Genomic DNA, 26,629 nt, shown 5'->3' on the forward strand with positions numbered 1-26,629 from the left:
CAGGAGCTGCAAGTAGGACCTCTCTGAAGCTGCTGCAGATCCCAGCGCTGCTGAGGCGCTATTCAAAATCTGCTTGTGAGCCACTGATTGCTGACTTCTCTATTAAAGCTGTCCTGATTGCATTAAGGACCTGCTGATCTGGCAACGTTCCTGATCTTACACAACCTGTTACCTTTGCCTTGTTCTAATTTAGCCACCTATTTACTCTTTATGGAAGACCAGGCTGCATTTCTGACCCAAAACATACACAGAGGTTGTCTTTGTATTTCTGGTGTCCACAGAAGGATTATGAACCAGGACCTGTTTTAGATAAAATGTAGGCTGAGCACCTTGTCCAACCATATATTAAGAGATTACAGTCCGAGATGCCAGGGGAATATGGGGAAAGTGAAGTGGCAAGGTGATGGGGTGCTCAGTAGTGTGCCACTCTGTGCACCAGCAGTCTTATTGCTGTCAAGTTCATGGAAGATGTTTACAGCAATAGAGGGCATTGAAGGAGAATAGACAAACAACTATATTATTCCGGAAAACGAGAGGGGGAAAAAATGACATTAGCTTGGAGGGTGTGAGGGGGAAGCATGTGCAAACAAGAAAGCGTGTATATCTTAAACATGTGGTAAAAATCTCTAGCTTGCAGAATTGTCTGCAGAAGTCTTCTAACCACAGACAAATAGGCCAACAAATGGGTCCTGGAAACAAGAGGCTGCAAAACTCAAAACTAGACCAGCTACCTGCATGCATATAGATTAAGGGAGAGAGTGTGTGCACGTGTGTGTGTGCGTTGTTTCTGTTTTACTAAATAATTGTCTAGTCAGCCTTTAGGAGTTTCTTTTTTGCTGTCAGACCTTTTATTCAGTTTTTCCCGTGGCCTGAAGGTAGGACAGCCTATCATTTCTCAGTGAAACTGTTCTCAGCGGGCTGTACTGTGCATTATTTTTGTCTATGATTTCAATTAAAGCTAGTATGCACTTCTACCACAAACTCATAATTTGAAAGCTAATTTTTTTCTACTAACTTTTAGCTTCATATTTGAGTAGAAGGAGGTGATACATGATCCCCCCCCGCCTCCTCCCATATGCTTTATTATTCCACCTATGAGGGCCTATGAGCAAATTTTTTAAAGCAAGGATTGGCTCGTCAAACTTAGTTTACCTGTAATTTAGGGAAGGATAGATTGTGGGCTAAACCAGCACACAATTACTTTCTTCTTTTCAAATAGAATAATCCTGTCATATCCTTCAAATACTGGTCTGAAGTGAGCGTTGAAAGTTACCTGCAGGGTAGGCAAAGCCCACTGAAGCATGGGGCTACGTGTCCCTTTTAACCAGCAGTTGTGGGCAGAGGAACACCCTGAATTCACCGAAATCCTAGTGAGAGCTCAGCAGACAGGCAGGAGCAGGTCCATACTGAAGAAGGCCCGGAAATAAGAGAGATCGGAGGTTTTTCAACACAGCTGTGTGGTTGGGGCTATGGTTTGGAGACCTCTCTCCTCTGAAGATAACCCAGAAGAATGCTTCAGCTTTGCAGCTCTTCTTAAAAACTGTGCAGTACAATGTAAATGCATTTCGTATAAATGCATACAGAGTTACAGAAACCAATGGTGCCAAGTCTTCATCTCTTATAGTGAACGTTCAAGACTACCACCAGCTAAGTATATTTTATTACCGGAGACGATACTGTGCCAGATGCTCAGCACAACACACTACGTTGTGGTTCTTTTAAGGCATGTCTTTTTAAGGAAACCTTTTGAATAATTCCTGTTTGTTCCATGATTTGAGAGAATGAACTTAAATAAAATTGTGTATTTAGTTTAAAAAAAAGGAGGGGGGGAGCTTGTTGGATTAGGCAGCAAAGCTCCCTTCAGGAATGTTGAGTTTTAACTGTAAAGTATGTGTGAGGTCAGGCATTTATTTCAAAGATTAATTAAAGATTAGGTTCCTGTGAACTCCATTTAACCTGCATTTCTATTCCTTTTTGTACGGCAAAAAAAAATCTTACAACTGAAACGTCCTTTCTGTTGTTCTGCTAGTTTTTCTCCTTAGCCAGCAGAAAGTAGTGAGGTTTACAAGAAGCCCATGTTTGTGCAGAATTTGTATCGAGTGTGAGATCTCCTGAACTCGGAGGCTATAACCTCAGCGTAATTCTTCAAATAGTGCAAAATACTCGTGAGAAGTAATTTGGTTTGATTAAAAACACAGTTTTGTTTTAATTGAAATACTCTTAATTCTCATGCTGGCTGGAGATACGGTATGTGTTATAAAACAGGTCGATCAGGAAGGTTGTGCTGTGCTTAAATATTTCAGGAGAGAAAGAAACCAGTGCCTCGTTCTCTGTCTCTCCCTACAAGCCCATCAAAGGAGGCTCTTTCATTTTTTCCCTTGAGGGGACCGGTCCAGAGGAGAGCGGCAGGCGGTGACAGCCGTGTCCTTTGCCGTTCTCCCCTCTTAAGCCAGCTGAAATACCAGGGGAAGTGGGCAGAAGTGAACCCTCACTTCCCCTTCGCAGCCGGAAAGCGGGTCCCCCGTGTTGCAAGGGGAGCAGCCAGTGGCGGTTGCTGCCTCGGTGTGGCAAAAGCAAAAGGTCCCTGGGCTGGGTTTGCTCTATTTGCCTGCCCAAAAGCTCCTCTGCTGGGAGTTTTGGTCTTGCCCAGCACAGGCTCATGTGGTTCTGGCGAGGCGGATGGTTTCCTCCTCTGTCTGCAAAATGGAGATGCCTCAGTGTATCAGTGCAGCGCTCACACTGGGTGTGATTGCTGCTGCACTTCCATGTCCAGAAATATTGCAGGAGCCTGACTGAGGTAGACATCAGACAGCGAGAAACAAGGCTGATCTTGTTAATGCATGGTTTTACACATTTCAGTTTTGTTTGGTGTTTTCCTTTCACTCAGCACTGAGAGCACGAAGATGAGCTTTACTCGTGTGTTTCTTTTAAAAGACTGAGCTAGTCACTGTTACCTAGGTGTTTTCTGTGGAACTTTTCATTACAAAATGCACAGAAATAGTCATGCGAAGGAGGACTTAGACTGGCAGCTCACAAGGCCAGCCCTTCTATAGTCTCGAAGTTACAGAACTGAAGACTGCTATGTTAAAAGCAAGTGCGTAAATTTGTGGTGAGAAGCATTTGTCAACTTTCTTTCCTCTCGAATTGCAACATCTTTGGCCACTTTAGAGCTCGCCACAAATGACTAGGGCAGATTTTAAATTTGGTTTGAAAACTGCTTTTATGTACTTCCCAGGAACGCTGCCCAAAGTGCCTGCTAGTACTTTTTAATTTTGCAGTTTGGCTGGTGGTTTCTAGCTCTTCCTTGTCATGGGTAGGCGTACAAACAGTCCGCGGTTTCCTGACGAGGACTATTTGCCTGGCTGACTTTTTTCCAAAACCATTGTTCGATTGTGTCTTTACAGCTGAAGATCTGGACAACGTGCCAGAGAGAGGCTGTTGGACTATTGGGATAATAAAGATAGTGTATTTTGCAAACACATTACTTGCCTTCAGAACAGAAAATGTCCGTGGTATCATGCATTTGTTTAGAGAGGTGACTGATAACAATGTGGTGCCTTAATGCCAAAGACCTTAATAATTCAGGTGTTTTTAGCAATGTTTTAAATGTTTAGTACTTGAGTTTTTGGTATTTGTTATGCACAAAATACTTAAAGTCTTTTTACATGCTCATAGTCGCTCTAAAAGAGACTTACCTAGTTGGCATCAGACAAGGATGCAAGGATTTCACTATTTGAGGTTTTTAATGCAATTTTCTGCTGAAACAAAGAGGATGAGTGATTGAGTGAAAGATGGCGATGGGCATGTGATGGAGTGAGCTGGTGTTAGTCACTGAATGCCGTAAGTGGAGTACACGCACTTGCGTCAGAGAGCTATTCCAAGATCCACAGGTGAAATGCATGGGGCAAAAAAAAAAAAAGGAATTAACAAGATGATTTCCTGTATGCTAACTGTCTTGGAGGGGACCAAGAGCAAGTGGTTCCCAGGCGGGGTCTCAAACCGCTTGGAGTGTTGGCCATGAAATACCTCCTGCTCTCCTGGAGCCCATCTCGGGGTAGCCAGTGGGTTCAGCAAACACCAGAGAAGTTTCACAGCAGCCCATGAGAGGATGCAATCAGGTGGGCCCAGAGCCTCCTTCTACCAGAAAGCCAGGACTTTTTAAATAACAGAGGTAGTGACACCCTAGAAGCAATGTCTAGTACAGACAAGGAGATGAAAATGGTGATGCTGGATCCAATTGCCAGCACGTGGGATGCAGGCTGCAGGAGAGGAGGGGGCCTCCTGCCAGCAAAGTTTACTCTGAACACCAAATATTTCCTGATGGTTTGTGCGTGGACACCTAGCCCTGATGAGTGTCACACACTGCTATCCATCCTGCCTGCCCACATCTGGAACTTTTGGCAAATAACTCTCAAATCCTTTTTCTTTTAACTTCTCCATGTGCTCTGCCTTAGTGTTTTCTTATGGCACCGAGCTGCTGGTGTTACACAGGGCTCGTGGAAAGGCATACTTTGCTCTCTGCACCATAAAGGCACAAGGTATTGCAAGTGCAAGGGTCTTGTGAGTCTCACCTCCCTGGTTGGCCTGTCCAGGCCTCCCCACTGCACTCTGCTGGAAACGTTAGATGAGACAAATCCTGCCCCAGGCTTCGGCTTTCCCTGCTGGCTGACCTCTGTCTGGGTCCTGCACTAGAAAAGATGAAAAAATAGAGCTATTATAGAGCTATTTCCTGTCTCTTTGAAGCAGGAAAAGGCAAAAAATGCTTTTTTTCCTAATTAATGCAAATTGTGTTTTCTAAAGGGACGTGCTCATCTTGAAATCTTGAAAATTGCTTCCACTGTGGGCCTGGTGCTGCTCTGGGGTGAGGTTTTAAAGAAGGACGGATGGCCACTGAAATTGCCTCCCTCATCAGAAACCGGAGCTTGGCTGCTGTGTCATGTTTTAATGAGTTGTTGTTTTTAAACTATAGTCCTGAATTTGCCAGCCAAAACTTCCTGCTGCATCAGGCTTCAGCACTTGGAAGCAGAAAGCATCACACCTCCCAGCACAAAGGAAAGCTGCTTTTCTCCTCCTGAAGGACAGGCCAGTTGCTTGGTTAACGGTTTTGGTAGAGGCAAGATCGCTGATGGGAAAAGGCCGTTGGCAGCTTCCTGTCAGTCGGTGGCTGTGTTCGATCTCGACACAGCTGTGGCTTTCCAGCAAAGATTTCTCCCCATGCGCTTGTTGACCTTCATCATGGGAAAAAGGAGGAGTTGCTCTTCTGTGTGATCTAGATAGCAGTGATTGTCAGATTTCTATGTGATGCACATGAGTGTTAATGCTTTCTTGCAAGATCTGAATCTTATCTTCATGGGCCAGGTCCTGATACTGCCCTCGGAGGCAAGAGGCAGCGGCATGAGAGACCGAGGGATGCCACGTACTGCCCTGCTGTGTGTGCCATGACGCTCCTGGTACATGGGCGAACACAGGGGCCAGGTGCTGAGCTCAGATGCGACCCCGGTTAAGAATTCATCTTTGCTCAGGGCTGGATTTAGAATTCCCCCAGGTTGACCCAAACCTTCCTCCCTGGGTTGCCAGCTCTTTGCTATTTTGAGGCAGGGCATGTTTTTGCTTTTCAGTCCCCAAAGGTTGGTTGGTCAAACATGAGCTGGTGACAGAAAGCATCCTTAAATCTAGCTGGGCTGCCTGCCTGGGAGGAGCTTGCTGCTGGGTGGGTTGGGGTGATTTTGGGGTGTTTAACAGGGCAGCTCATGGGTTATCTCTGAGACAGATCAACGTGCTCAGGGCCTGTTGTATGTCCAGGTCCAACGGATCTTGTTCTACCTCGGCAGCAAGTGTTGGGGAAGAAACCTGTTCTGCCTTCCCAAAGGACAAGATAGGCAAAAAAATGCTCCTCGTGTTCAACCCAGCTGCCATTCAGACACTCTCCCCTTCCCCTTCGCTCACTGTCTGACCTCTGGTTTTTTTCAACTGTTGCCCTAATTCTCTCTTTATGCCCTATTCCAGCTCTGCTCATAACAGATGTAGCCTTTCCTGTACTGGCTGCTCTCCAGAGCAGTGACTTGTACAAAATACCTATTTCCACTTTCCCAGAGGAGCAAATAAAGAGCTGAGCATCGCAGGCAGGGCCCAGCGCTTTGGGACCCCTGGCTGCTCTAGCTGGCTGCAGGCTTTGCTGCTCCGCTGGGGAGGTGCATTCAAGGGGTGCAGGGGGCAGCCTGAATCCCCCCCCAAAGCCAGGACCGAGTTCCTGCTGGCTGAGGCAGGGGAAAACCTGACCCCTGAGAGCAGAGTGACCCTGCAGCAGTTAAAGTTTATCTGATTTCCGAGCAGTTATGAATGAGAAACTTCTTTATCGGGACCCCCCACTGGATGGATATCACCTCGCCTGCATGCCTCGCTGATAAGCGCTGGGACCGTGGGTGCCCATGCACCCATGGGACCCCATCCGCTGGCTGGCTGCTTGTTGGAAATACGGGTTGCAAAGCAAACCGGGTGAGGAAAAGCAGCAGAGAGAGTGGCCCAACGTAGCTACGTCGGACTGCTCCTCTGGACAGAGCTGCGCTGGCGGCACTTATCTGGGCTAGAGTAGGGCAGGGGTTGGTGTCCACTGAGGAACTGGCCGAAATACCCCCATGGTACTCCTCCGGGTTACTGAAATGGGCCCACTGGGAATTTTTTTTGCCCTACATCCCCTGCCCTCAAAGGCAGGATGGATGTCCTCATACCAAGCACTCCTGTGGTGTGGTCCCCATTTAGTGATGTTACTAAATTACTCGTTACTCCTGAAGCCAATTGGGAGATAAAACAGCCCCAAGAGTTATGACTAAGGAGCAGTTAATCACTTCAGATTTTGAAGTGTTTGTTATAGCTTAGGGGCTACTCCCAGATTTTTCAGGCACATAATGAAGAATCCCGGGTGTTTGGTTGAGGGGCTGGGTGCACAGTGCTGAGGCAGCACCCTCCTTCCACCAGCCCACTGCTCCCCAAATTAATGCCTTAGAAAAATGCAGAATTCTTAATCTGCTTTGCGTATGATTTGAAAATAACGGCAGTGCTTCAGTGCGGTAGTTGTAAGAAATACTTCAGGAGCCAGCTGCGTTCTCAAATACCTGCTCCTCATTTATTTTCTTCTTTTTATAGGCTTATTCTGTTGGGGCATTTAATCTTCCAATCTATACGCACAAGATCTATGCAAGGGGAATATTATCCTATGAACCTTCCTTGCAGTTTACGGGAGGTAAATCTTGAGGTAGCTGACCTAGGTACAGTGACTGTCTTCTCCTCTGTGATTTAAAATATTTTTCTTAAAAAAACCCTCTTTCTCTTAAACTCTGATAGTCATGCAGTGGCACATTTCAAGGTTAGCGTTCCAATATAGTATAGTTTGTATGCTGTTTTCTGTTTAAAAAAAGAAAAAGTGTATTAACTTTCTGCAACTTGTGGCCTCTAGCTGAAGATGAGATTTTTTTTTTTACGTGTGCTGATTATTTGCATTTTATGCACTGAGTGGCTTACAGAAAGTGTAAATAATTGCACAGCATTCCTTGGGCATCCCATGACACTCCACAAAAGGGCGTGCTTTACTCTTAAGACTTACACATCCCAGATTGCTTCAGATCCAGGTCTCCGGAATCACTTACACATTCGTAGGAAGGAGGAAAGCTTTTTGCTTGCAAAGCGCGGTGGGGTGCAGGCACTAGCGGAGCGCAGCAGGACAGGAGACCCGTGGGTTTCTGGCCCCCACTACGCAGGTGTACGTGAGATGGGAGAGTGAAAAATCTGCTTCGGTCTTCCCATGGTTACCAATTGTAAAGCAATCTCATTTCCTGAGGCGCGCCACTAACACACAAGAAAATAACAAAACCGTGTGGCAAAACTGCCAGTGCCTCAAGTTCCCCCGTCGGCTGATGGTACGAGACAGATAACTCGGCTCTGCGAGATCCCCCTCCAGATACGGGAGTTTTGCAGCTCCCACCTACCCCTGGCAGCTCCCACCTACCCCCCATGGCTCCCCCTGCTCCCGCAGGATCCCTGGCCCCCTGTGACCGTGCCTGCTGGTGGGCACTGCTCCAGCTGCATCCCACAGGGCTTCCAGTGCCAGGGTGAAAAAAGCCGCGGGCTGGTGCGAAGGGCAGAAATAGCCGGTGGAGGGGTGCTTTCCCCCGTGTGGGGAGTTGTTTGCTCACACTGGAGGGGTGTGGAAGGGGTCGGCGCATGCCCGTGACCAGCGGAAAATGAGAGGTGTTATTGCAGGAACGGCTTCCGCAGCCTTCAGCACGCGGAGGCTGATCGCCTCCCCACAGGCGTTCGCTTGGGTTCCTATTGATGCTGAGCACCACCTTAAAAAAAAAAAAAAAAAAAAAAAAGAGTTGATGCTAAAAATACAAAGTAGAAAACAGGCTGGTAGGAATAACCGCTGCATGCGAGTCCTTCCATGCCTGCTTGGTTTGTCTCTCCTGTTTTTCCCATGCCAGAAAAAAAAAAACCCATCTGCGATGGTTCATAATAAATTGCATTGATGTCGAATGCGCAGCTCAACCCCTCGGTCCAGTGGTAAATCCCAGCCTGGAAAGGGGAGTTGCTGAAGAGTTTTCCTCCACCACTTTGGGGTTTTGGTGGAGCGCCGTGTCCCGGGGAAAGTCACCGCACAGCCCAGATTCCCACGGGGGACCTCTGTGGACTTTCCACCGCGTAAAAATAGATTTACCACAGACAACTCACACTATCAGCCACAGCATTGTCAAAGGTGCTGGCAGCATGCTAGGCCCACATGTCGGTGCCTCAGTTAATCCAGCAGCTAATGGTATGACTAAGAAAAACCCCCACCGCTTAGATAACCTTGTTGTATGTAATTTATTCTTAAGTGAACTGGTTTAATCCCAACTAAAAGGCAAGCAAAAGGTATGAGCTAGCTGAAAGGCAGCTTCCATGTATAAGGGCTTTCATGGCTTTCCCAGCTGGGCTCCTCGTGGAGCCACATGCTGTCCAAACCCTTTACCACGCTCCCTGGGATGCTCACACTGCACAGCGATGACCCGGCTGCCCCAGATCAACCGTCGGGGTTGAGCAAATCCACTGTGCCCTTTCAGAAAGGAGCCAACACATTTCTACCAGGACCTACTCTCTAAATCAGTATTTTTTTTCACTTCACTGTGAATGTCTAAGATCCTGCTTCCCAAAAAAGAAAGGCATGAGATTCTTGAGATAATTTACTTTTGTGGAAAAATATTATTTCCCAGTTGGTGAAACTTGCACTGACTGCAAACAGGCAGCTCCTAACCCTTGCAATGGACATGGGCTTGAGGCAGGGAAAATTGCTGCCGGTACCAATGCCAAAACGCAGCTGGCTGAAAATCAGGGGACACAAAAGTGTTGCTTTTTCTCTCCAGATGAAACAGCAAACACCCCGGAGCCCGCTGAGCACCGGGCAGGCACTGGGCAGGGTGCACGCCTGGACCACAAGCTGCCAGCAGCACATACCTTCAGTCGAGTTGGTTGGTCCCAGGTTTGCTTTTCTTCTCGGGCAAAACTGGAGATGAAGGTAGTGGGGATTATTTTTTTTGGAGTGATGAAGGCCTGGAGGGCAGAGCACTGGGCTTCTCTGTAGATGTCTCACTCCTGTCAATCAGGAAGTGGTGACGCAGGTTATGGGTTGGGTTTGAGGTTTTGGAAACCTTTTCTAAAAGTTGATCTCCTCGCCCTGTTCTATTTCTGAAGTGTGAAGCCGTGGTGAAGGCTGGTGGCGAGCAGGGGGATGCCGGCCAATATGCAGCTCCTCATCAGATGTAACGGGAGGATTTTCCTGGCTATTTGTTTAATCCTCTTTGTGGGATACACAGTGCAAGGTAAAACGGGGCGGTTGTTCTCTCGGTAATCCTCTTTCTGGGCTACGCAGTGTAGGCCAAGTAGGCAGCCTCCGAATTTTTCAAACTGACCTTCTTCTAGGGGTAATGAGGTCTACTCAGAAAGCCTGTTTTGCTAACATTTTGTTTTCTGGAGGGGGAATGGTAAGAAAAGGTGCTTTTTGCCAGTGGAACATTTCTGTGTCCTTTTCCCAGCCCCTATGAGAAAAAGACTTCATAAAATAAGTTGCTGTATGTATGTATATTTTCAATCCATATATTTCATTTTTTTTTTTTAATCGTCCCTTTCATAGTGGTCTGGTTATGTACTGTTATTCAGTGATGTAGTTACAGACAAAGTATGTAAGAGTTCCCATGTCATAACTACTATGGTCTGCTTTCTTGGGGGTGCAGGAAACTAGTTTTAAGTATGAGGAAATTAAACGGTTTATTCGGTACAGAGAAATTGCAACACGCAGCACTAAAAGAACTAAAAGGAAATGTTGATTCATGATGAGATGTACCCTGTGGATTTGTTTCTTGTGAGAGAGGAGCGCTTTTCAAGCATGTAGAATATAATTTGTCGCCAAACAAAGGCTGTGATAGTGACAGCCTTTCATTACGTATCTACCATTCAGAGGTTGATCTTTGAGAGATTATGGCCTGCTTTTTGTACGTTGTTTATTTGCAAATTATTCAGCTATTTATTTTGTTGCCACTGTTATTATTAAAAACCTTCTTAATAATATTCTAAGAGAAGAAAATAACTATGAAAAAGGAATACGCTGTAAAAGAAGCAGGAAATGATACCCATGAGATCTTTCTCTTACAGAAGAGTGTAGGAGGTAGCTGAAAGTCATCTAGTACATTATTGAAATATATAAGGCAATGGAGAAGTGTAATTACAGAAAGATATTCCCAAGAAAGCAAGAAAAAATAGATAAAGTGCCAACAGGGGGAGAATGCGCCAGGAGACTTCAGAACAAATTAATAACATGAGACCAAGAGGAAGGATGAAATGCTACTGTTTTTATCTTTACTATGCAATCGTTATTGTCTCCTTTTGGTATTTTTTGAAGACCTGCTTTTCAGTGGCAGCCCCGATCAGGCACCTGGGGGGCACCAGAACTGAAACCATGGGTTTACGTAACCCTGGGCTGTGTCTAGGAGACGCCTGAACTGTCTCTCCTCCAGAAACGCGCTTCAAGAGCCTGCGTAATCCCCAAATCTGCTCCCGTGGCAGGTGGATCTCGGCACACCTTGAGTTTCCGACCTCCCCACCAAAACTCATCCCATTGAACTCGAAGGGGCTGAGCTGAGGCATGCAAAGCCAAGGCAGAGTCAGCTCTGACCCTCGCTGGAGCCAACAGAGAAAGGGAGGGCGCAGGAGCCAGCTCTCTGCTGGGGTGGCTTGTCCCCAGGAGATTTTGAAATACCTTCACCAGCTTCGGGAAGAGCTGCAGGTGGCTGAGCCCGCAGGTCCCCCATGGATGTGCCATGCCCCAAGCTGGGGATGAGCGCTGCTGTGACGTCAGCGTGAGGCAGTGGTTTCCCACGGGGTTTCGATTTCTACTTCCTGTGGACTTCCCAGTGCCGTGTGCGAGATGCACGCAATGTCTCTGATAGCAAGGATGCTACTTAGGATATCAGTAGCCATTTAAAAAAAGTCTTCAGGGTTAATTTAGTTTTTGGCAGTTGAGCAATCAGGGCCACACAAATTACTTCCTTCTGCTCCTTTAAGCTTTACTAGGTGCTCATAAAGTTAATAGGTCCTGGTGAATAATGTTCTGGTCCCGGTGAATAACGCGTGGCTGATTCGATCAGGTGCTCCGATGCAGAAGGCAAGGTACAAGAGAGTGAGATGCCGCCCTGACGCCTGGTCCGCTAACTGCATCAAAGAGAAGGGGCCCTGGTTTTACATGCCCACTGGTGGAGCCAACAGGATCCTTCCTCCCATGGCAGACCCGTCCCTGTAAGTTCATTTGCTGCACATTCATCATTAATGCTAGCACCCAAAAATGTCCAGTTTTCCTGTCTCGACAGTCCTGTCACAGCGTGGCTCACCCATGGGAATGTGAGGCTTCGGTGTGTTCACTTAAGAGATAATAAATTTGGAATAAACTAGCTGCCATTCTGCATTTCAGGATGAAGAGATACCAGGAGCTGGATGACATATTTCCGCTCTCGGATGAGGAGTCCGGCTCCGGGTCTGACGCTGTGGTGGAAGCGGAGCCAGCCTCCGGGTCGGGGCTCAGCGACGGCGATGGCTTCTCCGAGTCAAAGCTGCCTGTCTTCCTAGTGGGCCCGCGAGGCAGCGAGCTGAAGCAAAAGCTAACGGAGGAGGATTTGCTCCTGTAGGGCTGGAGACGTTGGCCTCCTCGTGATGGCAGCGGCCTCCCTCACCTCCCGCGCCCCTTCCCCAGTGCCTGACCTGATGCGACGGCCACAAAGCGGTTTTAAACCAACTCCAAATCAATAAAAACTTTGCCTTAAGATCTTTATTGCTTTCACTCACTAAAAAAAAATCTTTGTTTGGTCTGAACTCGCTCTTTGCTTTTTGTGGGTGGGGCAGCCATCCCAATCAGGGGAAAACAGGTTTTGGGGGCCCTGTCTGACCTGTGCGGATGTCATCGTGCTCCAGGGGTAACAAATTAAAAACCTTTGTGTGGTGGGAGTCGCCTGCACTTTTACAAAACTCAGCTAGTCACGTAAAATCCGCCCGAGCGGCTGCCTCGCAGCGCCGCGCTCCCGTTCCCCTAAAAAGCACAAAAACCTGCCGACCCTCTTGGGACCACGACCATGGCTTCCGGTCAGAGGCAGGCCGCCCCCCCGCGCCGCCGCCTCCCGGCCGCTAGGCGGCGCCCTCCTGCCGAGGCGCGCATGCGCCGCCACCACCCCGACCCCGCCCTCCCGCCGGCCGGCCCTCGGCGGGCACGGGGCGGTCGGCGGCGGCGGCGGGAAGGCGGAGGGGGAGCGGTCACGTGCGGCGGGGGGGGCGTGGTGCGGCGGGGGGGCGTGGCGTGGCGGGCTGTAAGGTCACATGACAGGGGCGCGGGCCGGGGCGGCTGGTGCTGGTGGCGCGCGGGGCGGGAGTCGGCCGCGGAGGGGCACGCACCATGGTGAGTGCGGGAGGGGCGTCCGTTACCCGCGCCGTTAGCCGCCAGCCACCGCTCCGCGCGCGCCCGCCGCCTCAGGCGGCGGCCTGGGTCGGGTCGGGTCAGGCCGGGCCGGGCCGGGCGGTGCCTCCCTCCCTCCCTCTTTCCCTTCCTCCCTCCCCACCTGTGGCTCCGGGCTGTGCGTGAGGAGAGCCGCCCCGCCGGGCGCGGTTTGCCCTCCGGCGCCGCCGGTTGTGCCCCCCTCGATCCCGGCCCGGCCGCGGAGCGCCCGGTGACACCCCACCCCCCCCCCCCGGCGCCGGCCTGGCCGCCCCCTCCCCGACCTGCGTCACGCGGCCGCGCTGCTCCCCGCCGCCCGCCTCGCCCCGAGCTGCGCCCGGGCCTGGCGGCGCCCGCCCCGCGCCGGGTGGGGTCGCCCCGGGGAGGGAGGTGGCGGCCGCCTCCTCGCGGGAGCCGCTGCTGTGCGGAGCGGGCTCTGGGAAGAGCTGGCAAAACAGCAGGGGCCGAGATGGCGAAAACCAAAGGTTTGGGGTGTTTTTAATATAACTTATGGATTAAGGCTTGGGATGTTCCCCTGCTTCTCCTCCATGCGCACATGGCCTCGCCAATACAGGCTTTAGTCATGAAACTCGGCTTCCATTTTTCCTACACAGCTGCTGTCGGGGGGGGCTTTGGGGAAAGTGCATGTGATAGTCCTGGAAGCATCAGTAAATCTTTCAGCAGTCCCGTAAGGCAGCGCTTAAAATGACAGCAGTTGGTAGTAATCCTTCAGGGCTGGTGAAATAGCAGCCACTTAGTGCTTAGCAGGTTTGGCCTAGGCAAAGTGCTTGGTGTGCTGTGATGTATAGATTTAAAAAAATACATATCTTAAAAGAATCAGCTAGGTCAATGCACTTTGGGTTTCTGAAGCGTGTGGATTCCTTAACGTGTGTGTCTATCTCTGTGGACATGCAAAAGCTTTTTTGGGCTCCATGTGAAGCTGAGGCTGGGATTTCTGCACCATTTATATGCTGCTGGGAATCCTACAAGTCCTTTAGTACAGCTATAACACATAAGGACTGAATGCAGATTGATTTCTGTCTTGATGTAGCAAAATCTTCAGCGTCTGTCTTTTTGCATGAAATCAAGAATGTAGCTTAGCGTTTGGCCAGCTTCTGAAAACCTTAGTTCTCTGTCTTCATTTTCTTAAGCTGTAACATAATAAGCCATATGATGGCTTCTTAAAATACTTCTTGTTTTGCATAGTTTCCCCGTAGCGGTATCGTCGATAGCAACTGGAGGAGATACCAGCTGTTGATTTCTTTATTCCATATGTTCTTGTCCTCTCTGGATGAGATCATGGCTAATCTCTTGGGGGTACAGTTGAAATATTCATATGCAGTGTCTTGAGAAGTGATGTGTTACCAATGTTAGTTCTGGCTGACTGCTTTAAATGATGGTACAGCTTCATAATTTGGAAGGTACTGTGAGACCATCTTGTATAATGTTTACTTAAAGGTAATGTGCTTCCTTGTTTGCTTGGGGGGAAGAAAAGTATAAGGCTAATCTGGAGAACGAATGCAGAATTTCTGAGGAAAAAAATATGGGCAGGCCCAAAAGTAATCTGTGTAACAGTTTAAAATAGTCTAAAGATTTGGAATTCTTGTTGAAACTTTCTTCTTTCTCTCTCCCTCTTCCCCAGAAGCCAAAAATCGGGAATGGTTCTAGTGTGCAGTCATTTAAAAAAAAAAAAAGTTTTTTCTTGTTTCAGCAATTAATGTGAATAGGTGCCTGGCAGAGACTTGGAGGACCATTTGGTCTTAGTTTGACCACCTTGTTGGTCATCTGCCTCTGCTTTCGTGTGAGAATGTGAAGTAGATACAACTAGGTTTCAGTTAGTTACACACATCTTTGTGGATTGAATTAGGGCTTCTTGCTATCTGAACAAATAAAGTCAGTTTAGTCCTGTGTGAATCGCTGTTTTATAGCTCAAAATTGCACCGTGTCTTTGCTTGACTTGTAGGGGTAAGCAAAAAGTCACTCAATGTTCCTACTGCTAGGCAGCAGCATTCAGATCAAACTTTCCTCTAGGCTTTTTGTTATTAATGCTACATTTCAAACTTCAGGTCCCCATAATGTCTTGAAATGTGTTCTTACTCAATTTTTGAGATTAGACTGGTGAAGCGAGAATGACTTTCATGTATACCAAATTCATCTAGTTGAAGTGGATGCTCTCGTTTGAGAACATAGTGTAATTTCTCCAAAAAAACCCAAAATCACACTGAATTAGTGAAGTGTAGTCTGCTTTAGTACATCAAAGCAGATTAGTGCCTAATTCTTAAGAGAAAATGTGGGCTTTTGTACTAATCTGGTTGAGTTTCCCATAGAGCCGCTAATGTGTTTTGCAGCTGCTTGGAAGAAATGTTTGTGCAAGGTCAAAGGATGGTCTCTCCTAGTTTCTTGGGTTTGGTGCTGGTCAAAAGTTCGTGCCTTGGGAATGCTGCTGTAAGGTGAGGACAAACATTTCATGCTCATAATGGATTGGTGCCTGGAGCAGTATTATGGGTAAACTTGTAACATCCACTCCATCTGAGGGCGGAGTTGTGTAGCTAACATAGATTGTATGAAGAACCACTGCCTCTTGAACCTACTAGTGCTCTCTTCGTTTGCTAAGAGAACTGTGGGCGTAGGAAGAGGCAGCAAATAGAAGTCCCTATTCCCCTTCGCCAACCTGGGGGATGCTTTAGGCCTTGTATTATATCCCCTGTTGTTGTTTCTTTTCACCCTACTTTGCTCTGTTATTCCTCCTACTTCTGATCATCCTTGTTACTGCTGTTTATGCAGTAAGTTATAGCGGGTATAGAGCAATATGTAGTTTTTGGCATAATATCTGAAATCCTAAACCAGATGGAATAAATTCGTTAAAGATTTTTTTTGAAGTGTGGTTTAAAAATGATTCATTTTTTTTAAAGTGAAATCAGTGATTAGAAGCTTTGCAGTGGCAGAAACCAGAGGTGTGTTTGCAATGGTAATGTTTTAAATATTTGTTAGTATTTTAATGTAGTAGTAATAATGGTAATTATGCTGCGTACTTTTTTTATAAACATTATATTTTGTAAGAGCTGTCGCTGCTTGTTACTGACCTGATTTCAATTATTTGCTAGATGAACAACTGTCTTTTGTCATCGCTATTTTTTGGGTCTCTAATACATAATGGCTTTGTAACTTCATAGGAGCGCAGATGTTTTTCCCCAATGTATAGTGTACAGCTGCAAGTAAATACCACATGTAAAATGGAGTGTCTGCTGTGCAGTAACTTATCTAATTCTTGTTATTCCAGAGTTTTCTTGGAGGCCTTTTCATTCCTGCTTGCGAGATTGATGTTATTCTTAATGATGCTGAAACACGAAAAACAGCAGAAATCAAAACAGAAGATGGTAAAGTAGAAAAGCATTTTCTCTTCTATGATGGAGAATCTGTTTCAGGAAAGGTAAATTTTTTTTTTCAAAGTGACTATTAATTACTGTACTGATTATGGCATGCAGATGCATATAGGAAGTTAAATGAAAAACTGATATAAGCAAGAGCTGCGATTTCAGCTTATGTTGTTATTCAAAGAGGAAACAGTGTTTTCCTATATATGTTCTTTTTAACCACGGTCATTCAGGCAACTGATAAAACTGAATGTTTTGAACAGTAGCTGTTTATTTGTTTTGTCATCTTGTATTTACGAATAAGCTTTTTGTGCAACCATGTACAATCCTGTTGTTGCTTCTGACAAGAAAACTATTCCAAACTGGATCCCCCTGTTTCCCCTTCCCCTTGAACTCCAAAATCCACAACCTGACACGTGTAACAGTAACTTTTGGCTGGTGCAGCCAACTTGCTTTGCATACCCTGAAGCCAAGCCTTACGTTTCATGCCCTGAAGTGGTTTCTGGAATTGCATCAGAGGAGCAACATACTAAGTTCATCTGGCTGCTGAGTCAGCAAGAGTTTTTCTTGTTGGAAAAAAAAAGTGAAGTTGAGATTGCCAGAGGGATTCCTCTGCTTTTAGTATTGCACCTAGGAACTCCTTGCCATCACTCTGGTTTTACTGGAGCCATTCTCATTCTCTGAATATTTCTGTTATGATTTGCTTTTCCTCCAAGAAGCGTGGGCCAGGTATTGGGTTCTGAGATTGACTTTTAAATACCTACTTCGATCTTGACTGACCTATTGTCACTGGGTATCTTCCTGCTCTTAAGATATCTTTCCATGCTAAGATCTTGGTTCTCTAGAAAGATCCTTCTATGGATGTGAAACTCTGACAAGATGGGCCTTAAACTCGGGAAACTGAGGGAACTAGCATTTGTATGTTCACTGGCCTGAGCACTTCTTGCTTGTATCAGCAACGCCTGAGAGGTGCCTGATGAGTTTTGGCTAACACAAACACAGTGGGATGGGGAGGTTTGGAAGTCCAGTAATTTATTGGACAACTTCCCCCTACCTCTCTCCTCCTTCTTTTCACCACAAAGGTAGGTTATTCAAGTGGTTTACTTCCTATTTATATATCAACGATGTACTGGATTTCAAGGTACAGGAATTTCTCTGGTCATCGCTACCTCATAAGGAAACATTAGATATACTTAATATTTACATGTTTCCATAGAAAGTAACCTTATGGAATCTTTTCTTGTGAGGCAAGGTGTGATAGTGAGAATCAAATTCAGAAAATGCAGATCTTGATAGTAGGTTTCATTATCTGTTATTTTTCATTGACTTCTCTAACACCAACATTTAGCTATCTGCTGAGGAAGGGACTTAAGTTCACTTGACTTGAAAGGAATGCATCTCATTGCAGATCTCTTGTGGACTTCCAGATGTGACTGTCAGAACGTGTTTTGAAGCTCTCTGCCTTCAAAGATGGCAAGGGGGTTGCGACTGGCTTATGTGAACTCTACTGAAGCTTTGGCTTAGATTCTTAATTTTGGGACTCGAAAGTTTCAAGCTTACTTATTAAATTCAGTCTCATGGGTGATTGATTAGATTTTTCTTAAATGCTCTAGTGGCACCTGGGTAATGCTTAATTTCATCATCAGCTGTTTGATTTGGTTGTCTTCAAGCTCAGATAGTGCTGTTGAGAAGAGGTCTCAGTTTTCATAGGCATGTAGTAATGTACTTTCCTTTTTACTAAGACCATGTATTAGAGTGAAAGTGTTGACAAGTTTTAACTGGTGTTTTTTTTGCCTTGGTAGGTGACTGTCTCCTTTAAGCAGCGTGGGAAGAGGCTAGAGCACCAAGGAATTAGAATTGAATTTGTAGGACAAATTGGTGAGTTTTGAATCTATAAAAGAGATGTTAGGTGCGTGTGGTTTATGGAACTTTGCACTTGTGACTGCCAGCAGTTTGGCTCAAACATTGCAACCTGATCGGGTTAGTGGATGACAAGCGTCAAAGGAAGATCATATCCTACTCATTTTAACACAAGTGATGTACTAATTTGTGCTAGTCAGAAAATCACTGGGAGGGAAGATATGTATATGTGAGGGAGAACTGGGATGGTGAGTATTGAGTCTGTTTCAGACCGGTTAAGAGTTTGATTAAGAACCACTAGAGATTTCTAAAAACTAAACTTGTGACCATGGTACACGTTTTCTACTTCATATGTTTCAGACTATTCATTTTTAACTTAAACAGTCTTCCCTCTGACTAAAAATGATGAATGACCCTGATGTAAAAAGCAAAATCAAAGCACTTGATTATTTTTTCTGCTTGTGCCTTGTTTTGCCTGTGTTTAAGGTTCCAAGCCAAAATATCAGGTGTACCTACTGTGTCAGACTTCTTAATTCTTGTCTTTAATTCTGACTCTGAAAGAGAAGCAGCATAGAAAAGAAATGATGGGGCAGCCTATAGGAAAACACTTCTAAAATAATTCCTTGGTGGTTGGTTTTCTAAAACATCGTTTTACACTGTTAATGTAAAGTAGTATTGAAGCTTCAGAGGATCTCTGCTTTTTAGCAAGATAATGAGGTATTGATGTTAAAAATGTAATTTTCTTATAACTGTAAGTCTGGTTAGATTTGAACTATAAAGAATCTTGATCACGTCTAACTTCTTACAACTCAAGGTAACTTCTGCACCCTTAGGGTGACGCTAAAATTCCTTCCTTCTGGTAGAGGGCTGTTTGCATTATTGTCCCCCTTGGAAGTAAATCTTCAAGTTTCAACCTCATACAATTGACTTGATTGGAATTTCACAAATTCTCTATTTCTGATCAGTCAGTAGGCTCCAGTACCCTATGTCTGAACTGTTATGTAGCAGGTATGACTGCATTCTGACACCTGCTGCTTTATGCTTTGAGGTTTTGATCAGTGGGGCTGTAAAAGCAAACTTTCAGAATAAAGCAGCAGTGTGATGTGAATGAGGCATTTAGAGGTAGGGAAAAAATAGAGCTCACATATGTCAGCTTCATTTAGTCTGTTGTCCTCTAATAGCTGTACAGGCTGTTCTTCATCTACTCTGCATAAATTTTATTCTCTGAATTACTTTAACTTGATGTAGTGTTTCTTGAATTTTGTGTGTTTCTGGGACTTTCCGTTGTGCTACTGTTCAGATCCTTGGAGTCATGCAGAAGTGGTTTAAGCTACTGCTTTTTGTACTTGTCCATGTTTTCTTGCATCCTTTCAAGTTTTAATATAGTAATACAAAAAGCATCCTAGTAGTGTGATCTGTCTCTGCGCTACTTGGAGACTAGCTCCAGCTGCATGTCAAAGACACATTTTTAAACCAGCTCCTCAGAGTACAACTTTTCTGACTGGCACAAAAAGTATTGGATATGCAACAGTAAATAAACTTTGTATTATATAAATGCTTGTCATAGCAAACAAAGTACACCTTAGATAATTTTTAGTCATATTAGAGAATAAGCAGTTACTAGTTCGTGTCAGTTCCTACCAAATTGGCAATGATAAACTGTGGAGTTGGTGTGTTTAGTTCATTTTTTTCTCTTCTGAAAAGTTTTGGCTGTGTAAAACCAACTACCACTGATGTTCTTAGCTGATATTTTCAGTTGTGAATTGTAGAGAAGCTTGTTTTCATACACTAAAGTGTTTGGATTTTTTTATGGTAATGTTAGTTTTTTCTAACTTTCTAAGTGTTTATCTTGGTGAGAATTGCATGACATAGATCTAGGGATGAATAATGATGACACTGGTCTGGGGATAGGAGGTGCCGTTGCTGTGAAACTGGTGTGTCTATGCATATGTATTAAGAACTTGTTTCTAAATGACTGGCTTAGACCAGTGGTCATAATAAGCCATTTGATTGTAGACTAATAGTAATAATAAACCATTTGATATGTGTTATTAAACTGCGGGAGACCAGTTGGGATCACTGGCCTGTCCTAAATGAGCCAGTCTTGATGTTGCTTAGATTTTGTCCCTCCAGCAATAAATGCTGGAAGCCAAAATCAGGCAATGCTAATTACAGAGAATGCAAGGCAAAAAGTACTTATTAAAGCTAGCTAAACTGTGGTTAAAAAAAGATGCCATGCTAGTGAAGCTTCAAGTATGTGTTGTGTTCATTGCAGTTAGCTCTTTAGGAATGCTTACTGTAGGTTGCTGAAACTGAAGATAACTTTGAAAAACTGGATAAAACATTTGGTCAAGTATGTGTAACGTAAATCAAGTTAATTGCTTCTGTTTTCCTCTCCCACCTGCTCCTGCCAAATTAGAGACAGTTTTGTTTGCTAAAAATAAACACCGAAACATGTTTTCCTTTAACTTCCTCAACTTTAGAACTCTTCAATGACAAAAGCAATACCCATGAATTTGTAAACTTAGTGAAAGAACTGGCCTTACCTGGAGAACTGACCCAAAGCAGAAGCTATGACTTTGAATTCATGCAGGTTGAGAAGCCGTACGAAGCCTACATTGGCGCCAATGTCAGACTGAGGTTTGTAACTGTTAAGCCTTCTCTCCCCTCCTCCCCTGCAGCAAATTAATAATTTAGCAATCTCTGGCCCCCTCCCCCCGCTTCCTCCTTTTGGATTTCAAATCAGACATGTAACAGCCAGTAGCTAGTGTGCCTTGATTGGAGTTGTTGAGATCGTGTTATAATGTAGCCTTTTCTACTTTAATTGGAATTGCTCAGTGTTGTTTGTATAAATGAAATTCTTCCAGTTCAATCAAGAGAAGACAGTCCATGTCTCTCCTTTTAAAACAAACAAAAAAACCCCCAAACCAAACCCCACAACCAGTCAAACCCCCCCCCACATTTCTACCTATAAGTGTTTTGTCTTGTATTTTGCTGTCTTATTCTTTTCTGCTTAGTCTTAAGAGAATGTACTCTTGTCTTTCAAAGAGTACCTCTACTTTAGAACATAAGGGTTTTACTTATGCAATTCTGAATAATTATGGCTAACTTGATGGCTTTCTTCCTAGGTATTTTCTAAAAGTGACAATAGTGAGACGGCTGTCAGACTTGGTGAAAGAATATGATCTGATTGTTCACCAGCTTGCTACATACCCAGATGTAAACAACTCTATTAAAATGGAAGTAGGCATTGAAGACTGTCTTCATATAGAGTTTGAATACAATAAGTCAAAGTAAGTGTCGCTTAGAACAAAACACATTCAAGTAAGTATCATGGGATAAAAAGGTAGAGTATGTAATATTTGATAAATATCATCTGGAGACTTAAAAGGTAAAGCAACATTTTTCAATGATTGTTGTGTTGAGCCGTTTGGTTACTAATTACACAGTGGCCTTTTTTGAGGCATACTTGTCTGGTCTGCCTTCGGTACTAATAGGAAGGTCACTAGCAAATATTTAAGACTCGATTTCTGCATTTATACTTTTTCAGTATAACTATAGTACTTCCTTTACTAATACTGCAATAATGAAAAGGTGCTAATTGCACTGGTCTGGCTGAGATGCTTAGCTCAGTGGGGAAGCAAGCTCTAAGTAATTAACAGGCAGATAAGGTAACTACCTGCATAACTTGTATTCAAGAAGGTGTAAAAGTTGTGTTTTTATTCTTTAATGAAAACCCCCATTCTGTTCTTTTAAAGGTATCACTTAAAGGATGTGATTGTTGGAAAGATTTATTTCCTCTTAGTGAGAATAAAAATTCAGCACATGGAGTTGCAGCTGATCAAAAAGGAGATTACCGGAATTGGTAAGAGAAACAAAGTTCAAAAGAAATGGCAACTTGTATGCCAGTTGAGCCTTATACAAACCTGGAGAGTGAAGTCAATAGTTGCAGCTTTGGCTAAACCGATGCTCCATGTGCTTTTTTCTCACTGGTGTTTGACTAGCATTTACATTTTGTGCTTTGGTAGTCATACTTAGTAGTCAACATTGTCAGTCTGTAGTGTTGTTCTGGGATTGTGACTGTTGGGCTAGCTTCACAAACGTGAACCATTGTAAATGGAACTTGGGCGTAAATATGCAGCAGCTTAATCAGCCTTGATAGACAATGAACAGGAGAAGGTGTAAAATGCATTCTGAAGACCCCCTTGCCTCTGCAGAGATTAGTTGGTAAAGTGGGCTTGGTAAAGATTAGCATGAATCTCTCATGTTTTAGAAATGTGTCATTTTCAGTCTGCCTAACACTGCTATGATGGAAATATCAAGAGGCTTTGAAGCAGAAACAGCTTGATTATTGCAGATCAGGCTTGTACGCCCTGGAACTAGGAAGGCAGAAAGAGGCTGTGTCTCATGACTTCATTCCCCAGTGGCTGGGGCTCTAGTGAGCTGCTTGTGTGGAGAATGAGAAAGCCTCCATAGCAATAGAGGAATGGTGGAAAGCTTTACTTTATTGTTGGCTTTTTGAGGCTAAATCAGGTACTCCTGTTTCTTCATCCTAGGCTCTGGAGAAAGATGGCTCTTGTGCTGGGTGATAACCCTTCAGGTTTCTAGTCTGATCATGGCCTAGCAGTATCAGTTGCTAGCACTGCCCACCAAACAGAACTGTTTCACAAGTCCTACCCTGCATGCTTGTTCCTTATTTAAAGCCTGCATACCCAGGGCTCCTTTGAAGCACTGGCTACTGCCACTTCTGCGTCAGCATGGGGAGGAGAAAGTAAGAAATAGATGCTCTGCCTGGGAGAGGGTTTTGCTTGCTTTAGCTCTGTGTAACTTATATGCAAGACAAAGGCAAAATATGCAGCGTTGTGTAACTTAAATGCTGCAGAGTAGAAATTGCTGTGATAAAGCTTTGTAAATGTTTAAAACTGAAGCGTGTGTTCTCACAGTGAAAACTTGTTTCACCAGGACCCAGTACCACAACAGAGACTGAAACCATTGCAAAGTATGAAATAATGGATGGTGCGCCAGTTAAAGGTAAATAACTGTGTTTGTTTTAAAGGGTAAGCATTTTGAGTTAAAACTATTTAAAAAAAATCTGGAGGAGAAGAGATGACTTGTATAAATTTTTCTTGGAGAAACCACACTTCTCCTTAGGTTGCTGAAATTATAGTGGATTTTCCTATTCAAAGCAGACACTTTTATTGACTTAGGGCATTTCACTGGGGATCCTAGTAATTCTTACCCTTATTTACCATTGGAAATTCTATGACTGATCCCTTTATCACTTCGGTTCAAACCTGACTCTGCGGTGTAGACCAGCTCTAGAGAGTTCAAGATACTGATCCTTTTGTCTTGCCTGGCTACCATGCTTCCACTGAGAAAGTGTTCCCACATGGAGCACAGAGGCAAGTGTGAAATCAAGTGTTATGTTTGTGATGTTTTTTGGTGGTTTGTTTTTTTCTTTAACCAAGGAAGGGGCACAGACAGTGCTTGGGAAACTGCCTTTATTTTGCATGTCTTCTGAAACTGCATTAATGACATCCATTTTTAAGGAACTAATTGAAACTTTCTTTTTTAAGGTGAATCAATTCCTATAAGACTGTTCTTAGCAGGCTATGACCCAACTCCAACAATGAGGGATGTGAACAAAAAATTTTCAGTGAGATACTTCTTAAATCTAGTGCTTGTGGATGAAGAAGACAGACGATACTTCAAACAGCAGGTACGGTCTATAGGAATCTTGTTGCTGAATTGTCTGGGCTGTTGTACGTGCTGCTTTGAATGTTCAGCACATTAGAAGCCAGCTGTGCTTCAGGTATGGCATAAGTGTTTCTGCTGGTGAGTGTATTGGAAGCTGTATAGAAAATGTTAGCTTGCAAAAAGGAGCCAAGGGGGATGATGGATACTCTTTCAGCAAGGGTGGGATGCTCAGTGCATAGAACAACCTTGCATTGTGAATATCCAGACAAAACACTTTGTGGGTAAAATGAGCTACAGGTGCATTTGTTTGCTTTCTTAAACTACTGCAGATAGATTTCCCATTCCAGCATTAGTCCAGGTTCAAAATTGCAAAATTGTAATAAGGGCTAAGACATTTGACTGAAAATGTAACAAAAGTTGAGGTCGTGCTGAGGAAACGGATAGTGAAAAGGGTAACTGGAATGAAGCTATGTGGATTAGGTCAGAATCTTCCTTTTAAAGAATAGACAAGGCAGTGTAATTAAACATGGAAAACAAAAGGTAACTGGAGCATACAGTGGCTGTGATGGACTTTGGGTTTTGAGAATAGGAGGAAGAAAAACTTCTTGAACCCTTTAATACTATTGAAGTTGGGAGTAGGATTGTTAAGGAAGAGGTGGCTGCTCAAGATTGATAAAGGTAAATGTTCAGGAAGTAACTAAATATGTAAACTTAATTGTGTTGTCTTTCTATTACTTTCCATATGTACTGCACTGTTCTGTAAGTAGTGGGGATACAGAGTTGTTTTTGTGGTGCGTGTTTTTTTTTTAAAGTCTTTGCCTATCAGGATCTTAAGATATTTGATTCTGCTGGCTTAATGGTAAATGGTGGGTTTAAGTGTTTGCTTCCTCAAATAGGAAATAATTCTATGGAGAAAAGCTCCTGAGAAGCTGAGGAAACAACGAACAAACTTTCACCAGCGATTTGAATCTCCAGAATCACAAGCATCTGCCGAGCAACCTGAAATGTGAACTGCTATAAGGTGAAAAACTTAGCGATGCTTCAGCAGGTTAAAGATGGCAGCAGCCTGTGGGAAAAGAAGGCCAAAATTCCCATTACAACTGTCTTCCTTCATCTTGCAGTGCTGCATTTACCATACTACTAAAGCATTCTTCAGTTAAACATTCAAGTATGTATATACATTTAAAATAAAGTGCTTTCTCAAACACTGGAACTTTCTTAAGCTACTATTTCATACTGCACATTTACTTTTATTTGATAATGTTATATGCACTTGGATATGCATAAGCTTAAATGTAGTTATTTCCATGCATGGTAGGCTGGTATATTTGATTTTTGCTGATCACCTATACAGTGTAGACTAAAGCATTTCCCTTCTCTCATGTTGTTTATTGCATGTTTCTTTCCAATGCTGCTTATTTGCATTTGTTTCATTTTGAAACTACAGTAAGACACAATTGACTAAATCACACTAAAAATCGAGGTTTACAATGAATTTGTCCTAAGACTTCTAATTACTATGTTAGACAGGGTTTAACGGAAACTGCATGTTTATGCACTGTGACTATGATAACTGCGGAGCCTTCAGACACCTTATGAAGGTTTCCAAGAAGCTTTGAAGCTGTCAGTAGCAAAGAATGTTAGGAAGCATCTTTGCCCTCCCTCCCCCAATTCTCTCTCTACCATACTTCTCTAAGCCTTTCATGTGAGTCACTCCTGACTTTTTGGGGGTTTGTTGCTCAGTAACTAGTGACTGTAGAGGCGTTGTCATGATTTCACCTTCATGTGGTGAGTGGGTAAAGTATTTGAACGTAATTATCTCTATTGATGAAATAAATGCTGGTAACATTGATTATTTTGCAAATACATGAAACCATGTGGTTCCTCCTGGCTTTATGCTTCCACTGTCTTCACAGTCTGTCTCCTCACTGTCCTGACAGGAGAGGCAAAATGTCCTCAAAGGACATCCTCTTCCTAGTCCATCGGGGCCTGTTATGAGGGCAAACAAGCTTTTTGTGGTCTTCTGGAAAGGTATTTTGAAGCCAGGCAAGCCTTAAAACTGTTAGAAGCTTGTCTGGCACAGCAGATCGTTTGTCTTAATCATGTCGTATGCATTTAGTGTTTGAAGAAACAGCTTAAAGGAGTTAGCCTTCATCTATTCACAACTGAGCATGTAGTCTGTTATCAGACGTGTGGCTTGGGCATAAAACGAAGCCTGCTGTGTGGAAGGCTACTTGCGCTTGTAGTTCACTTGGCCTTTAAACCAAGACTTCTCAACTCCGGTGCAAGTGTCATTGGTAACCTTACTTTATGAGTAAGTAAATAATCGAATTACATTTCTGTAAGAACTGTTTTATTACTGTGGCACTTTGATAAAGCAGACAAAGACTCTGTGTACTTTATGCTAGGATACTTCTAACGTGGATATCTTTGAATGAGAGCAAATTTAACTCCCTCATGTAAGTGCCTGTTCAGAAATTTAAAGAATAAAGTAAAAAGCCAAATATTTTCATGGTCACTTGCATGTTGTAATCTGGAAATGATTCCAAGAGATTTTGAAAACTTGACTGTATTTAACCAGCCTCAGATTGTGCAACCATGTATAATAAACGGGAAACATACTGAGCTGCTATTTGAATTATTAAAACAGCTGTATTCTCATTAACATCTGCGTCGTCTTTGTTGATTGGCTCTGCCC

The 26,629-nt window shown here is 44.1% G+C and overlaps 2 protein-coding genes across 2 annotated transcripts; both read left to right on the forward strand.

The window, feature by feature from the left end:
• Positions 1-9,714: 9,714 nt before the first annotated feature.
• SRGN (serglycin) lies at positions 9,715-12,338 on the forward strand. Its single transcript, XM_076338159.1, has 3 exons — positions 9,715-9,848; positions 11,670-11,817; positions 11,990-12,338. Exons 1-3 carry the CDS (start codon positions 9,758-9,760, stop codon positions 12,201-12,203), a joined length of 453 nt encoding a protein of 150 aa, XP_076194274.1. The 5' UTR covers positions 9,715-9,757; the 3' UTR covers positions 12,204-12,338.
• A 570-nt stretch (positions 12,339-12,908) lies between these two features.
• Positions 12,909-26,596, forward strand: VPS26A (VPS26 retromer complex component A). The gene is made up of 9 exons (XM_076339399.1): positions 12,909-12,964; positions 16,281-16,430; positions 18,177-18,252; positions 20,718-20,874; positions 21,363-21,527; positions 21,993-22,099; positions 23,197-23,265; positions 23,811-23,953; positions 24,828-26,596. The coding sequence occupies exons 1-9, from the start codon at positions 12,962-12,964 to the stop codon at positions 24,939-24,941; spliced, it is 984 nt and encodes a 327-aa protein (XP_076195514.1). The 5' UTR covers positions 12,909-12,961; the 3' UTR covers positions 24,942-26,596.
• Positions 26,597-26,629: the final 33 nt, after the last annotated feature.

The sequence above is a fragment of the Aptenodytes patagonicus genome, chromosome 5 (assembly GCF_965638725.1).
Source record: "Aptenodytes patagonicus chromosome 5, bAptPat1.pri.cur, whole genome shotgun sequence".
Lineage (NCBI taxonomy): Eukaryota > Metazoa > Chordata > Aves > Sphenisciformes > Spheniscidae > Aptenodytes > Aptenodytes patagonicus.

Excerpts from the sequence above, each read along its gene's own strand:
- VPS26A (XM_076339399.1), top strand. Across the intron at positions 21,528-21,992 it reads TTTGAATACAATAAGTCAAA|GTATCACTTAAAGGATGTGA; the intron begins GTAAGTGTCGCT and ends GTTCTTTTAAAG. Across the intron at positions 22,100-23,196 it reads AAAGGAGATTACCGGAATTG|GACCCAGTACCACAACAGAG; the intron begins GTAAGAGAAACA and ends TTGTTTCACCAG.
- SRGN (XM_076338159.1), top strand. The coding sequence starts at position 9,758 with ATGCCGGCCAATATGCAGCTCCTCATCAGATGTAACGGGAGGATTTTC. Across the intron at positions 9,849-11,669 it reads TGTGGGATACACAGTGCAAG|GTGCTCCGATGCAGAAGGCA; the intron begins GTAAAACGGGGC and ends TGATTCGATCAG. Across the intron at positions 11,818-11,989 it reads CCCATGGCAGACCCGTCCCT|GATGAAGAGATACCAGGAGC; the intron begins GTAAGTTCATTT and ends TCTGCATTTCAG.